The following is a 13,945-nucleotide window of genomic DNA, read 5'->3' as shown; positions in this document are numbered from 1 at the left end:
TTCTTGGGCCCTCATTCAGATTATCCTAAAGAATATGCTCATGTATACTTTCCAATCATCATGTCAGCTAATCCATCCATGGACCAACATTACTGGAGTCTGTAGTTCCATGAAGCACTAAGTGCCAGGCACCATTCTGGACTTTGGGAAGGGAGAAGTCAATCAGCAAGCACCTGCCCTCGTGGACCCTGCATTTCAGTGGGAGAAAGGACACTGAACAATAGGAAAGAACTGCATTTAAGTAAGGGTGTAGAGCACACTGGGGTCTGGATCCTGGGGCTTGTTTCTGCTGCGTGGGGAGGATGGACCTTGCTGTGAGGGAGGCCATTGAGAAGAGGCCTGAAGGCAGCGAGGAACCATCCCCGCCCAGGGAATGGCAAATTCGAATGCCCTGTGGCAGGAGTGTGCCTGGGGAGCAGGGCACCCACAGAGGCCAGTGTCACTGGCACAGAGTGAGTGGAGAAGCGTGGAGTTGAGGGCCAGTTTGCAGCAGAGCACTCACAGCACTGGGAGGACCCTGCTTTGGGCGAGTTGGGGGTCTGTCTTTAGGAAGCAAAGGGCCAGGGCCAGCTGACATTCAGTGGGCTCTGCCTGGCTGCCGCATCATCGGTTTGCTGTGGGGAGTTGTGCCTGTTCATATACTTGCAAACCAAATGTGTTGATTTTTTTATCGTGATTTCGGGGCCTTCACCTTCTCATGCCTGAGTATCAGTCAGTTTGTCTCCGCTCTGATCTCCTGTACACCCCACCCACTGTGCTTTGACCAGGCCTATGGGCTGGCCCTTAGGAGGTGTTCAATGAATGCCTGTCACCTAAATCAATGAATTGTTTGGATCCATTCTCCATCTCCCAGCTCGTTTTTGCTTTCCACTTCCTGACATGTAGTAATACCACTGTAGTTCTGTATGGGGGAAGCTCCACACCTGTCTATGTTGGGGAGGGAATGGGGATTCTTGCCCCTCTTTCTACCTCCTCTTAAATCATTACTGATGGACAGATGCAGGGACACAGCAACACATACAGAAATATAAAAATGTGACACTGTGCACTCCATCATTTGTAAGATTCACTTTCTCTGGGTAGGAGGCAGTGTGGCCTGTTAACAACATATCATTCAGGTTGTCTGGCCTCAAATGCTGGCTCCACCTTATCACCAGCTATGGGACCTTGAGCAAGTTACTCAGTGGTCTGTTTCCTTCATTTCTTTGTCTGTAAAATGGCTTTAATGTCATCTCTGACTCTTAGAGTCATTGAGGGTTATAGAGTATCATAAACCAAAGGCCCTCTGCATGGTGCTTGGCACCGAATGAAGCAGCTTCACCCCCCCTAACCCTGCAGTGGCCTGGACCACACTTGGATGCATCAGTAACATACACTGAATGTCAGGTCCTCCATGCAAACTCTTCCCATCCCTGCATCACAGGTGTACCATGACCTCTGTGGGTGAATCATTCTTCTGCAGGTGAGAAAAACAAGCAGGTCCCCCTTATCCTTCCCTTCTCTTCTTCAGTCTGCAGTAGGTGTGTTTATTTCCACTCTGTGGCTGTGAGTATATAGAGTGAGAGTCACTGTCTGGCCATAAAAGGATTCACGCTAGGCTTTTGCTTTTATGAAGTGACAGACTTAAATAAAGAATAATTATTTCGGCCGGGCACGGTGGCTCATGCCTGTAATCCCAGCACTTTGGGAGGCTGAGGCAGGCGATCACAAGGTCAAGAGATTGAGACCATCCTGGCCAACATGGTGAAACCCTGTCTCTACTAACAGTACAAAAATTAGCTGAGCGTAGTGGCGCGTGCCTGTAGTCCCAGCTACTCGGGAGGCTGAGGCAGGAGAATCGCTTGAATCCGGGAGGTGGAGGTTGCAGTGAGCCAAGATCGTGCCACTGCACTCCAGCCTGGGCGACAGAGCAAGACTCCATCTCAAAAAAAAAATATATATATATATATATATTTATTATTATTATTTCACAGAGGCGGTTGGAAGTTTATTTTTGCATTGCAAGCCATAAACTAATCAAGAGGATTTTACTAGTTTGGTGGATAATACGGGTAAACAAAATCCCAGCGATTACTCTTCACACTTTCATCATGAGTACCAATATACTCTCTCCACCATTCATATGCCAGCATTTCAGCCTGAGAATCGCTTTACATGGAAAGCAGCATTGGTAAGAATTGGACTAAAAGGTGAAAAAAAAAAAAAAAAAAGAATTCCTGAAACACATGCACCTCCAAGGCCATCACAAAATGCCTTTGCTCAAACAGACCTTGAAAACACTGAGGGTAAGGCAGCATATTTTGGAGATCTAAATCTGATTATAAATCCTAGGTAATACAGTTCAAAATGCAGATGATAGAAACAGATTACGTCTGGGACATGCTGTCCAACTTGGATCCCAGTTTTCTCTCCTCAGAACTATATGTGAAATCCACTTACAGTGGCAGTACACCTGAGCTGGAGGGCATTTACCACTTAAGGTGGCTAAACTTCTTGTTTTTCAAACAAGAACTCGGGTGTGGAGGAGCTTGTCCAAGGCAGGAAGGCAAAACCAGGTCCCTGATGTTGTCTGGGGCTAAGCAGAAACAGCAGCCAGCAACCAAATCCATCTCCACAGACTCCACAACCACGGGCCCCTCCCTATTCCCCATGCAAGGTGCAGCACCGGGGCATGTCCATGTGAAATTTCAGAACACACAGAGGCGTCCATCAGCTTTCCCCTCTGTTGTGTCCTGTCCACACAGCTTACCCACACCATTCAGGAGTGACTTTGAGAAGGTAGTTACAGGGACTTTGCACATGTGCTTGAAGAATAACAAATATAAACAGAGGCTCTTTGTGGAGGGGCTGGGCAGTGTGGGTCAGTGATTGTCCCTCACAGCTGCCTGTGGCGTTTCTGGAGGTGATGTTCATCACATGGCCTTTGCTATAGCAGCCCTGCCCTTGTCTGGGGTCTAGCTGGCCAGAAGCTAGCACTGGAGGGGGAGTCCTCCAGCCCATGTTTGGTAGGTGAGGTTCAGAGTGCTGCCTCGTTGGTGACGTCAGGGACCAAGGCAAGGGAGAGGGGCTGAGTGGGGAAGGAGATCCCCTGTCCCCAGAGGCCTTGTATGACAGCACAGTTTGCTATGTTTAGAAGTTAGTCACAGCTGTCTGTGAAAAATGAATTTGTTAGGAAAAGGAAACAAAGCTTACTTTCCAAAAATTATGTATCCCTTCCCCAAAAGGGAGGATCCAGGATTGAGGGGTCCGAAGCATATACAATTTGAAGACCCTCTTATTTTTGAAAAAATATAAAATTAAGCATACAATAGAATGTATTTTTTGGACTAAGGAAAAAAATTCAATAAATTAGAATTTTTTAAAGGCTGGTCAATACTACAAGCATGCAAACTTTAGAAAAGATAATGTAATATTTTAATTAACTGCCTGACACGTCTCTATAACACCTTTTATTTCCTCCATGTCCTTGACTTCACTGTGTTTGACTGCATCTTAGTTCAACAATATTTAATAATATATTTGTCTATATATAGAAAAAGAGGCTATTCATTCCTTCTTCTAGGTTCACACTTCATTATTAGTAATATCATGTACATTTTTAGAATCCTTGTCAAATTTGGGAGGGAAGTTAAAGTAGAACAGAGTGATCTTCCCTGGCTGTGACTAAAATATCTTTTACAATCTGTACAAAACCTAAGGCCGTGCAGTCACATTGCTGGGCTCCTCTTGGTCTGGAGGAGGCTGTGATCAACTCATTTCTGACCCTCATCCACTTGGTTCACATAATGTGGTTTATTGCCATTTGTGCACAGCCGATTCTCCCACACACATCACTCTGCTAAAATGTAATGGGATGTGGCCTTCATTTCATCTTATAAATGATCTTAGAATGGAAATGCTCTAAAAAGTCCATGCCAGGCAAAATTTTAAAGATGAAAGTATTGTTTTCTTTGTGTTAAGTGTCCAGGTAAATATTTTATTGTTTTTGGCTAAGAGTCCTTATAAATCTTACAAAGCCAAGAACAAGTTCAAGATGACCTTTAAGACACATAAGTGGCTGCTCTCCAAATAGCTCGATTAATGTTAAAAATAAAAGGTAGTATTTCAGATTTGTGGACGGAGTCGTCCAACCAGTAAGTCATCAATGCCATTTTAACTACAGTTTCTACCTTCTGACTTTAGAAATGTACTGTGTTAAAAAAAAAAAAAAAAGAAGTTACAAAAATAGTCATTCATTCAACAAAATAGGCGTGTTTTCAACCAGACATGCAGCAGGCATTGTGATAGGACTTGGCTACTGTGAGGAATAAGTCAGACCTTAGTCCCTGCCCTCACCGGACTTTGACTGCAGGGGGGAAGATGACAAATGCAAGCTGATGTGCTGCAAAGTCTGCAATGCATTTCAGTAGGTCCCCTCCACCACGACACTGGGCCTACCCAGCATGATCTTGATTTTTTTTTCATTCACTTGTTTATAGTCCCCACCCCCACTTGCTCTGGATGCACAAGGGCAGAGATTGGGCTGTTGCCTTCACGAGTGCAACCCAGCACCTAGAACATTGTCTTGGTGGGAAAAATCTCTCTGGGTAAAGGAACATTCTGGCTGCTAACTTGAATGGGGGCCACTACTTGGATAGGAGGAGGGACAACATGGTTCATCGGGCCTGTCTCATGTGCCCAGGCTGCACTATCATCTAGTGTGTCGCTAACTGTATGAACTGGGAAGTGGCCTTCAGAGCAAGTGGGCTGACTGGATTTGGCAGAGCTTGACACTTCACCAGGCAGATGCAACAAGAGAGCAGGGCAGCAAGAGATTCACGGGGTAGCATGGGTGTGGTGGCCAGGGCAGGCCTGGATGCCTGCAGGAGAGGGAGGGAAGTGAAGCGGTGGATGTCAAGTGGGCGTGCAGGAGCCCGGGCATCTCCAGAGCCCCAGTCCGAGCCCCAGGAGGCAGCACCATGTCATGGTCACGTGGTGCCCTGAGACAATTTTGGTGCCCTGAGATTCTATGGATGGTGGCAGAGTTTTCCTTGTTGGTGGCTGACTGGCCGGGTGGTGGAGGGATTGGCACATGGCCGCCCCAGGCCACACCATGAGGTGTTGAGAGAGACCCTGACTGCTCAGCTGCCCCGAGTGTGCAGCATGGAGCAGGGGGCGGCTGCTCTGACGGCTCACAGCAGGAGAGGCACCTGGAGAGCTGGGCTGTGATCAGGCCCAGTAGTTTGCAGATGTCTGGAGAGAAACTGAGTCAGAGAGGAAGCCCAGGAGGTTGTGAGCCTCAGCGATCTGAGAGGCATGCATGTTGAAGAGTGAGTGAGGAGGATGGGAAACCTACGGGCTTGGTGGGTCCTAAAGTTGCAAGAACATCACTGTCCCCTGCAGCTAAGTGGGCCTGATGTATTCCACTCAGGCCACAGTTGCTGTACATGATCTCTTGGGACCCTAGAAGTGCTCCTTTCCATGACAGCTCTTTAATACATTAGTTAAAACAATCCCCAGGAAGCCCTTGTTCCAAGTATGCAGGATAAGATAAAAAGATAGCGCAGAAAGCCCTCAGAGCAGGGACCGACTGTGAGTGCAGGAGTGCAGTTTGCCCTCAGAGGCCTTGGTAGTCACCCCTTCCCAACCCCCATGCCACCATTGAATCCCCATGTGGCTTGTTCTTATATGCTCTGCAGCTGAAATTCAGGTGCCCTCCTGACCTTCGCTCCCCTGTCCCTTTTGAGAAGAAATAAACTGTAATCTATGACTCATCCCTTTTGTACTAGCCAAGTTCCAGGTGCAGTATGACACACTTGCTATCTCTACCTCTCTTCTCCCCTTCCTTTCCCTCATGTCTGCACACACTCCCATCCCCTCACTTCTTCCCCCTACACCCCGCCTCTCTCTCTCTCACACACACATATGCACACACTTGAGAACCGTGGCTGCATATCTTCTCCTGTGGACTTGTGCACAACCTGTGGAGCCCAACTTAAAGTACTGCATCCATTCTCCCTGGTTTATCCTAATTTAGGTTTGTTTCCTGGTCATACAGAATACTAAAGTGTATGTCCTTAGGAACTGTCTCAATTTCTCAGAGAAATGGGATATACGTGAATAAAATTTTTATGATTCCCTTATACTGAGTCCCACTTGCACTGCAAAGGATTAATAACACCTGTTTCCAAAGCAAGGCATCACCTGCCATGCAAGCCACATGCTGGGGAGGGGAGGCGAAGGGCGTGAGCATTGGTGAGAGGTGTTGTTCTCATGTTCAAGGTGACAGGTATGTTATCTGGTGTCCCCAAGCTGGGTCCCACCCAGGGCCTGCTCCTGGACGAGGGCTGTATGGCTCTGATTTGCACACCCCTGATTCTGGTGGACACAATCCTTTTTCTTAGAGAGCCAGAATCACTGCATCTTCTAGTCCTTAGCTGCATAACAAAATGGGGTGCAAAACTTCTCTGGGCTGTCTATTCTTATTGTTCATTGGTTTATCCTGCAGGGCCACCCATGGAGCCCATAACTTAAGATGCACAAATGAACTATTGAGTGAATGTGTGTGTGTGTGTGTGTGTGTGTGTGTGTGAGAGAGAGAGAGAGAGAGAGAGAGAAAAAGAACCATCTGGAGGGTTGGCAAAAGCACAGATTTCTGCGTCCCATCCCCTGAGTTTTTAATTCACAGGTCTGCATAAGGACTCATCCATTTGCATTCCTGCCAAGTTCTCAAATGATGCTGATGCTGCTGGTCTGGGGATATGGCGTGAGCCTGTTTGAGATACCTGTTACCTACCTGGGCTAGATTAACAACTATGATCATTTGAGATTTTCTTAGTTCATTGGAGGGTCTATAACTACATTTGCAGTTGTAATTCCTGCAAAATGCCCAAATACTGTATTATTGGACTGGTTCCAATAAAGTTAACTTTGAAAATGCCTCTATTTGTAGAAACTTAAGTTAGATAGTAAAGAAATTCAGGCCATGAGTCAGACAGGCCCTGCCACTTAATAGCTCTGTGATTTGGACAACTTAATTTTGCTCTCTGAGCCTCTGTTTCCTCAGTAATAAAATGGGGAAACTGATGTTTTATCTGAGTCATTATGGAGATGAATTAAGTAATGTGTATAAAGCTAAGCCAATGGTTCCCATGTCCTGTGGTTGCTACATCCATGAATTCTTTTCTTTCATCAGTTCTGAAAAACATCTTGCTATTTTTTTCTTCAAATATTGCTCTCTGTTATTCTTGCCCATTTCTTCCTTCAGAGACTCTTATTAAACATAGTTTGACCTTCTCAATTCATCCTTTATACTTTTTATTTTCCCTTGCCTTTTCTGTGTCCTGTGCTATGAGTAACGTCATTGAATTAGTCTTCCAGCACACCAATTTTTCCTTCATTTGTGTCCAATCTGCTCTTATGCTCATTCACTGATTTTTTTTTCAATTACATTTTTTAGAAAATTTCTAGCAGTTCTATTTGTTTGTTTTTTGTTTGTTTGTTTTTTCAGATATTTCTGGGACATTTTTAGAGTATCTTATTGGTTGCTAATTTCCATGGTTCCGTTTTTTATTTTGTTAAACATTTCATAGTTTATATTCTATATCTGATTATTCTACTACTGAAACTTTTGGAGGATGTAAATCTCTCTCTCTTTCTCTCCCTACCCCTTTTCTCATAACTCATGCTTCCTTATGTTTTCAGTGATCTTTCTGAGTTTATGCCTGGATTGATATTAATCTGTGGGAATCCTGAATATTCGATGCTGGGAACGCTTTCCTCCAGAGTTGAAGGGGATTTCCTCTTCACAGGTCCTTGCTTTAAGGTGGGAATCCCACATCCAGGTGCTCACTGTGCTGCTGGCCTAAGATTCTGTCCCTGTCCACAGGCTGTGCTGATATTGGCATTGGCCCTTTGGCCAAACCCACTTTAATTGCTCTCATTTGCCACTCACTTTTTGCTGTTCAAGTTTCAACTCACTTTTTGTCCTATACTTCAATTTCAAAAGTGAATTTGCGGCTTAGGAAAAACCTTTTCCTTGTTCATTGATGAATGAGACTGTGTTAGGCTGTCACGAGCCTCCTTTGCCACAACAAAAACTCTGTTCCATCAGTGCTCTCATATGCTGCCGTAATTGATAGAAGTATGCCATTTTATTTGACACATGTGGTTTTGCAGACCTAGGTCATCATAAAGAGTCATGACCTGTCTGAAGTTAAAAGTTCAAAGAGAGTTGTGGGCTGATGTCAATATCACTTCATTGATGCTGATCAAAGTCTCCTTGAAGCTGGAAGACAAGATTCGTTAAATAGTTCCACCTTCATGAACTAAAGCAGAGGGAGAGAATGAGAGGGCATTTTTAATAAAATGTTTTAAACGACAGGTGTGTTAAAACAGCTTCGTTTGGCCTCAGATAGGGATTGTGTACTGATCTTGCTCTTGTTTGTGTGGAATGCATATGTGCCTCAGTAGTGCTATGGCGCAAGGCAGAAGCACTCAGAAGTTGCATTATCTATATCTTTCATGGATCAGTAAAGCTGGCATTTCTCCTGCCTCTTACTGACATACACACTGTTCAGGACCTCATTTGCTCCCACATCCTCCTCTTCCCCTCTCCCAGCTCTCCTTGAGAAACCGTTGGGAGAAGGCTCTGAGTGAGGACTGCCCACCCAACCCAGAGCAGGTCCCCTCTGTCCATCTGCCCAGCCCACCTTAGCCACAGTGAGCACTCATCCTTTGCACATCCGATGCACACAGCCAATTCCAGGCATCTTCCTTCCCCTTGTATGAGTCTGACAACCGACCCAGTGATGCTCTACTCTGCCATGGAAAAAAAATGGCAGGGGAGAATGAGAACACCTAGTGGGCTGGAATGTGCCCGGCTTTTCTGTTCAGTCTACAGCAGATACAGGCAGTGTCCCAGTAGCCCTGGGGAGGCCGCCTTGAGTGTCTCACTACTTCTTGGATCCTCACTTTCCCCTTGGTGCCCGGGCATCACCTCTGTATATTCTCTCTCCCCCAGGAGGGTGCAGGAGAGTAGAGGAGTCCAGCCCTTCCAGGCCATGCCCTAGCAGAGTTAACATGCCTCACCTTTGCATAGTGCTCTAGTGTCTGTGAGGCACAAGGCCTGCTCACCCCAGAGGCCAAGGCTGCCCACCCTGGGAAAGTAGACATGCCGCAGGTCGAGGACTGTCTCAAGACCAGTTAGGACAGCTTCTCAGCATCATCTCAAGCTCAAGCCCTGGAAATCTCAGGCTTTGCAATAGCAAAACACAAATCTGTTAACTTACTCCTCCCAAGACAATTACTGGGAAAAAATATTTTGTAAATATTCAAAGGCTTCTGTGAACAGCCTGAAGCCAGTTGACCCTGAAGGCAGAAGGCAGCAAACCAGACAGGAGCTGGGAGACTTGCCTGTGTGCACGCCCTCTCTGGGTGTCTGTAGAGCCAGAAGCGTGGGTGGGTGTGCTGATGCCACCACCAGGGCAAAGCTCTCAGTAACAGGACACAGCCAAGAGGAGGAGCAAGGCTTCCAAATCAGTTTGTCTCCTATGTTAAATTAAAAATAGCCTGGTCCAGGATCTGCCTGCAGCCAGCAGATACCTCACAGTTGCTGGTGGTTAATGTCGTGAGCCTTCTGGTCTTTGCCACCTACAGATGCTGGGCCTGTGGGTTTCCTTTCCCTGCTCTTGTTTCCTGCCACCTGCCACAGGGGGCTGCCCAGGCAGCATGTCCATGGTCACTACCTGTACCTTCCAGTTACCTGTAGCCGGGACTGGCCAGGGCTGCTTGGTGGAGCACAGGAAGAGGGGATCGCCTGCAGAACCTGTCCTCTTGAAGAGCCCCAAGGAAGTGGGGCCTTTGCAGAAACTGCTTGTTCCAAAGCAAAGGGCACTCTCTGTTCCTCTGGGTTGCTCTCTATTTCCTCCTGTTACCAGCTCTCTTTTTATACTGCTTTTATTGTGAAATATAAAACAAACACGGAAGAGTGCATAACCAAATAGGTACAACTTAATGAATGATTATCAAGCAAATACAACCCAGTCAAGAAATGAAACACACCCAGCATTGCAGGAGACCCTTCCACCCTCACACACTCATACCCATCTGTACGGCTGGCCTCCTGGGAGGCACCACCTCCTGAACTCTTGTGTTCATCATGCCCTTGCTTTTTTTGTTGTTATTTTTCATTTGTTTGTTTTTTTAGTTTTACCACCTAGGTGTACATTACTAGATAAAACAGGCAGCTTTTTTCTGTTTGGGGACTTTGTGTATGTGGAAATAAGGAGTGTGTTTTATGTTTGTGAGACTCATCTGTGCTTTGTATTGCTACCATTTGCTCATTTTATTGCTTTAGAATACTATCTTGTGTGAATTCCTACAATTTACTTGCTCTGTGTTCAGTGAACACTTAGGTTGTGTGCAGTTTTTGATAAGCACAGATGAAGCTGCTATAAGTAGCCCTGGGGTGCATAGTGCACGCATTTCATACAACTAGGGGTGGAATTGCTCATTCACGAGGTCTGTGAGTGAATAAGTTCAGTTTCAGGAGACTGTTCCAAATTGTTTTCCAAAGTGGGTGAGCCCATTTATGCTCCCACAATCAACGTAGGAGGGGCCCTGCTGCTCCCCACTCTCAGTAGCACTTAGGATGATCTTTCTAACTTCCACCAGTCTGAAGAGCATGGAATGGTACTTCTCTGTGGTCTTCATTTGTATTTGCCAGATGCCTAATGAGGTTGATGGCATCATCTCTCAGGGCAACCTGTGCTTGTCCGTCTCAGTTTTTAACAAGAAAATGTCAATCAAGACATAGGGCAAGATGGAGTACAGCAGCTTGGACATAGATTCAGACACCAGAGTTCAGATTCCATTTATTACTACTATCTTTTTTTTGTAGAGATGGCGTCTCACTCTGTTGCCCAGGCTGGAGTGCTGTGGTGCAGTCTTGGCTCACTGCAGCTTTGACCTCCTGGACTCAAGTAATCCTCCTGCCTTGGCCTTCCAAAGTGCTAGGATTACAGATGTGTGCCACTGCACCTGGTTCAGATCCCATGTATTATCTCCATGACCTTGAGGTCACAGATGTAAAAGATTAAATTATAGGAAATACTTTGGAGTGACATATTGGCACCATTTTTTCAAGGCCAACTTTTATAGGCATATGCATCCACTCTTACTGCTGTGGTATTTGGATAGCTCTCTACACCCTCAAACTATAAGCCACTGATATGTATAGAATAAACATAAATAGTCTCACTTTATAAGATACTTTCCCTATAAGACAGACTCAGTTCTCCCTTTGTATAAAAAAATTACCGTGTGGTTTTTTGTTGTGTTGTGTTGTATTTAACAGTCACCAACTGCTGGCTGTAATCAGCCATGTGGCTGTGAAAAGGGAGCTCACACCTTGGGCGCTGGCAACTCAGTTGGTTTGGGAGGAAGAGGCTGTTCTCACAGTGGGGAGGTTTCAGCACGGCCACCTGCTGAGGCCACAGAGAACCTAGATATGTGTCCTGTATCCTGGCCAGCTGCCCTGAGCTGTGGGGTGCTGTGCATGGCCAAGCACCGCTAGAAAAGACACTTATTCTGAATTTCACTCCTCCCATGCCATCATTCAGCTTTCAAGTCTTGGGTTAGCTTTTTGAGATAAGTCTCCATGGCAAGGGACAGGAAAGCATGGCGATGTCCAGTTCTGAAGGCCATCTCAACTCTCCCTGTGGTCGTGTATCTGACCTCTTGCAACCAGGAGGAGGCATCAGAAATTTCCCCAGTACCCAGATGTCCCAAGGCAGTTGGGCACACTTGAACTCTGCCCCAAGTAGTACAGTGCATTTGGGCACGCGGCTTAACAATTTTGGACCTCAGCTTCCTCATTTTAGAAAATGCAGGGGCCAAAGAGGCTTCCTGGGACTTCATGACTCACCCTCAGAACCTAGGATCTCATGATCCAAAGGGCTGCAGCTGTGGAGAGGGGAGAATGGGCTGTGTGTGTGACTACGAAGCTAAACTGGGGGATTCGCACCCATTTCGTGCCTTTTCAGCCTCCACCAGGACCTCGAACTCCCCAAGTCCTACAGGTCTTCCAGGGGATCTCTCACCTCCCCATGAGTCATAAGCCTCACGTGGCATGCACTGCAGTGGGGGTGTTGTTCCCTGCCTGGCATCAGACTCCTGCGTCTCTGTTCACCAGGACCCAGGGCAGGGGGTTGTTCTGAGGGTCGCCCAGCATGACCATGAAGACAGAGCCTTGGCTGCTCAGCACGGCCAGCACAGCTCTGGTTTCACCTCTGTCTCTTCACCCCACAGTGGATGTCATTTTCTTCTCCTTGGGGTGTTACCCGACAATATCATCATTTGAAAGTGTTTGAAGTCCAGCCCTGCCTCCCTTTCCTGCATTGGGAGCATGGAAGTCCAGCCCTGCCTCCCTTTCCTGCAGTGGGAGCATGGGAGGGACTGAGGAAGGCCCAGGGGATGGAAGCTTCCATATCCCTCCATCTCTGGTCCAGAAGATGGCTGGTTAAAATGCCCACCAAACAACCCCGCCCACACTCCAAGCTAGGTGGTGGAGCTGTCCATCTTGGATCTAACCCAAATGCAGGCCCTGGTGAAGAAAGGTGAGTCCACAGTGCTCCACAGATAATCAGGGCCCATGGAGCCCCCGTGCTCATCACCCTGAGCAGCGTCACTGCTACCGAGCACCAGGCTCTCCTGACCACTGCCCAGAGCTCCTGGGCCCTGCTAGAGCTTAGCCATGGTCCATTCATCACCAACCTGCTAGCATTTCCTTGTTGCAAGCTTGCCCACTGGCATCATCCCTGAGTGGTAAACTGGGCCTTCCTGGGTTGGGTAAAGCCCTTGACCCTGAGGCTCCAAACTCTGCCCTCCAGCTGCCTTGCCGGGTGATAGGCCCCAGAGAGTGGCTGCTGACCGTTCAGGCCAGGGTGCTTCCTCCCAGGGTCCCACCTGGGGACCGGCAGGCCTGGGGATGATGCAGTTCCATCCTCTCTTCTAGGATCCGAGCCAGAGACAACAACGGTTCCTACGCCCTGTGCCTGCTGCACGAAGGGAAGGTGCTGCACTATCGCATCGACAAAGACAAGACAGGGAAGCTCTCCATCCCCGAGGGAAAGAAGTTCGACACGCTCTGGCAGGTACCCGGCCTCCTCTCCCCACCTTGTGGGTAGAGTACAGGGCACATGGGGCTTCTTGTCCCATGGACTCTTAGACATGAGTGGAACTGGACCACCCACTGCCCACAGTGTGGTCCCCAGGCCAGCAGCAGCTCTGGAGCTCATGAGAAACACACACGGACCACACCTGGGACCCTGCCCCACTTGCCAATCAGACCCCACTTTCAGCCTCCAGGTGGCTTCTGTGTTTGAGAAGCACTGGTCCAGAGGCCGTCATGTGAGGTGAACGAAGGTTCCATGGCTTGTTCAGGGCCACTCAGCCCTCAGTGCCACAAGGTGATGTACGTGCAGGGCTGTGTTCAGAGTTTAACAAGACACTGTCTTTGGAGAGCTAGAAAATATTTCTTCCTAGGATATTCTGACTAGAGCCCAGAACAGCCATTCAGACAAAGACACACAAAATAGAGGAATGGATGCCTGGGAAGGAGGCCTAGGAACAGCTAAGCAGGCCTTTGTTGGTGGTGTGAGAGGCTGAATTAGACAGCAAATGTCAGGTGCCCTCCTCATTGTAAATCGAGTCTCTCTCTGTGGAAACTAAGGCAATTTAGGAAGCACATCCTAAATTTAGGAAGCATACTCCCTGGGCTCCAGGCTGCTGCTTATACTGACTGCCACAGCCCTGGTCTAAAAAGTGCTTATTCCTGACCCAGCTACTAGCAAAGCCTGAAACAACTCACAATTTGGAAGTTCCTTAGGCACTAATGAGCACTAAAATAATGCTCATCACTGCTTTCCCTGAATCGCAGTGAGCACAGATTGCTTGTCTTAATTTT

The 13,945-nt window shown here is 47.3% G+C and overlaps 1 protein-coding gene across 3 annotated transcripts in view; it reads left to right on the top strand.

Moving 5' to 3' along the window:
* Nucleotides 1–13,945, top strand: part of SYK (spleen associated tyrosine kinase) — a 97,040-nt gene that overhangs the window by 46,793 nt on the left and 36,302 nt on the right. For all 3 annotated transcript variants that reach the window (XM_054520173.2, XM_054520174.2, XM_024252658.3), the window contains exon 4: nt 12,995–13,133. In XM_054520173.2, coding sequence (XP_054376148.1) covers nt 12,995–13,133 — 139 coding nt within the window. The remainder of the gene's footprint in view (nt 1–12,994; nt 13,134–13,945) is intronic.

This window comes from Pongo abelii, chromosome 13, assembly GCF_028885655.2.
Source record: "Pongo abelii isolate AG06213 chromosome 13, NHGRI_mPonAbe1-v2.0_pri, whole genome shotgun sequence".
Classification (NCBI taxonomy): Eukaryota; Metazoa; Chordata; class Mammalia; order Primates; family Hominidae; genus Pongo; species Pongo abelii.
Note: the sequence above shows the minus strand (reverse complement) of the source record. Positions and strands in the feature narration are given on the sequence as shown.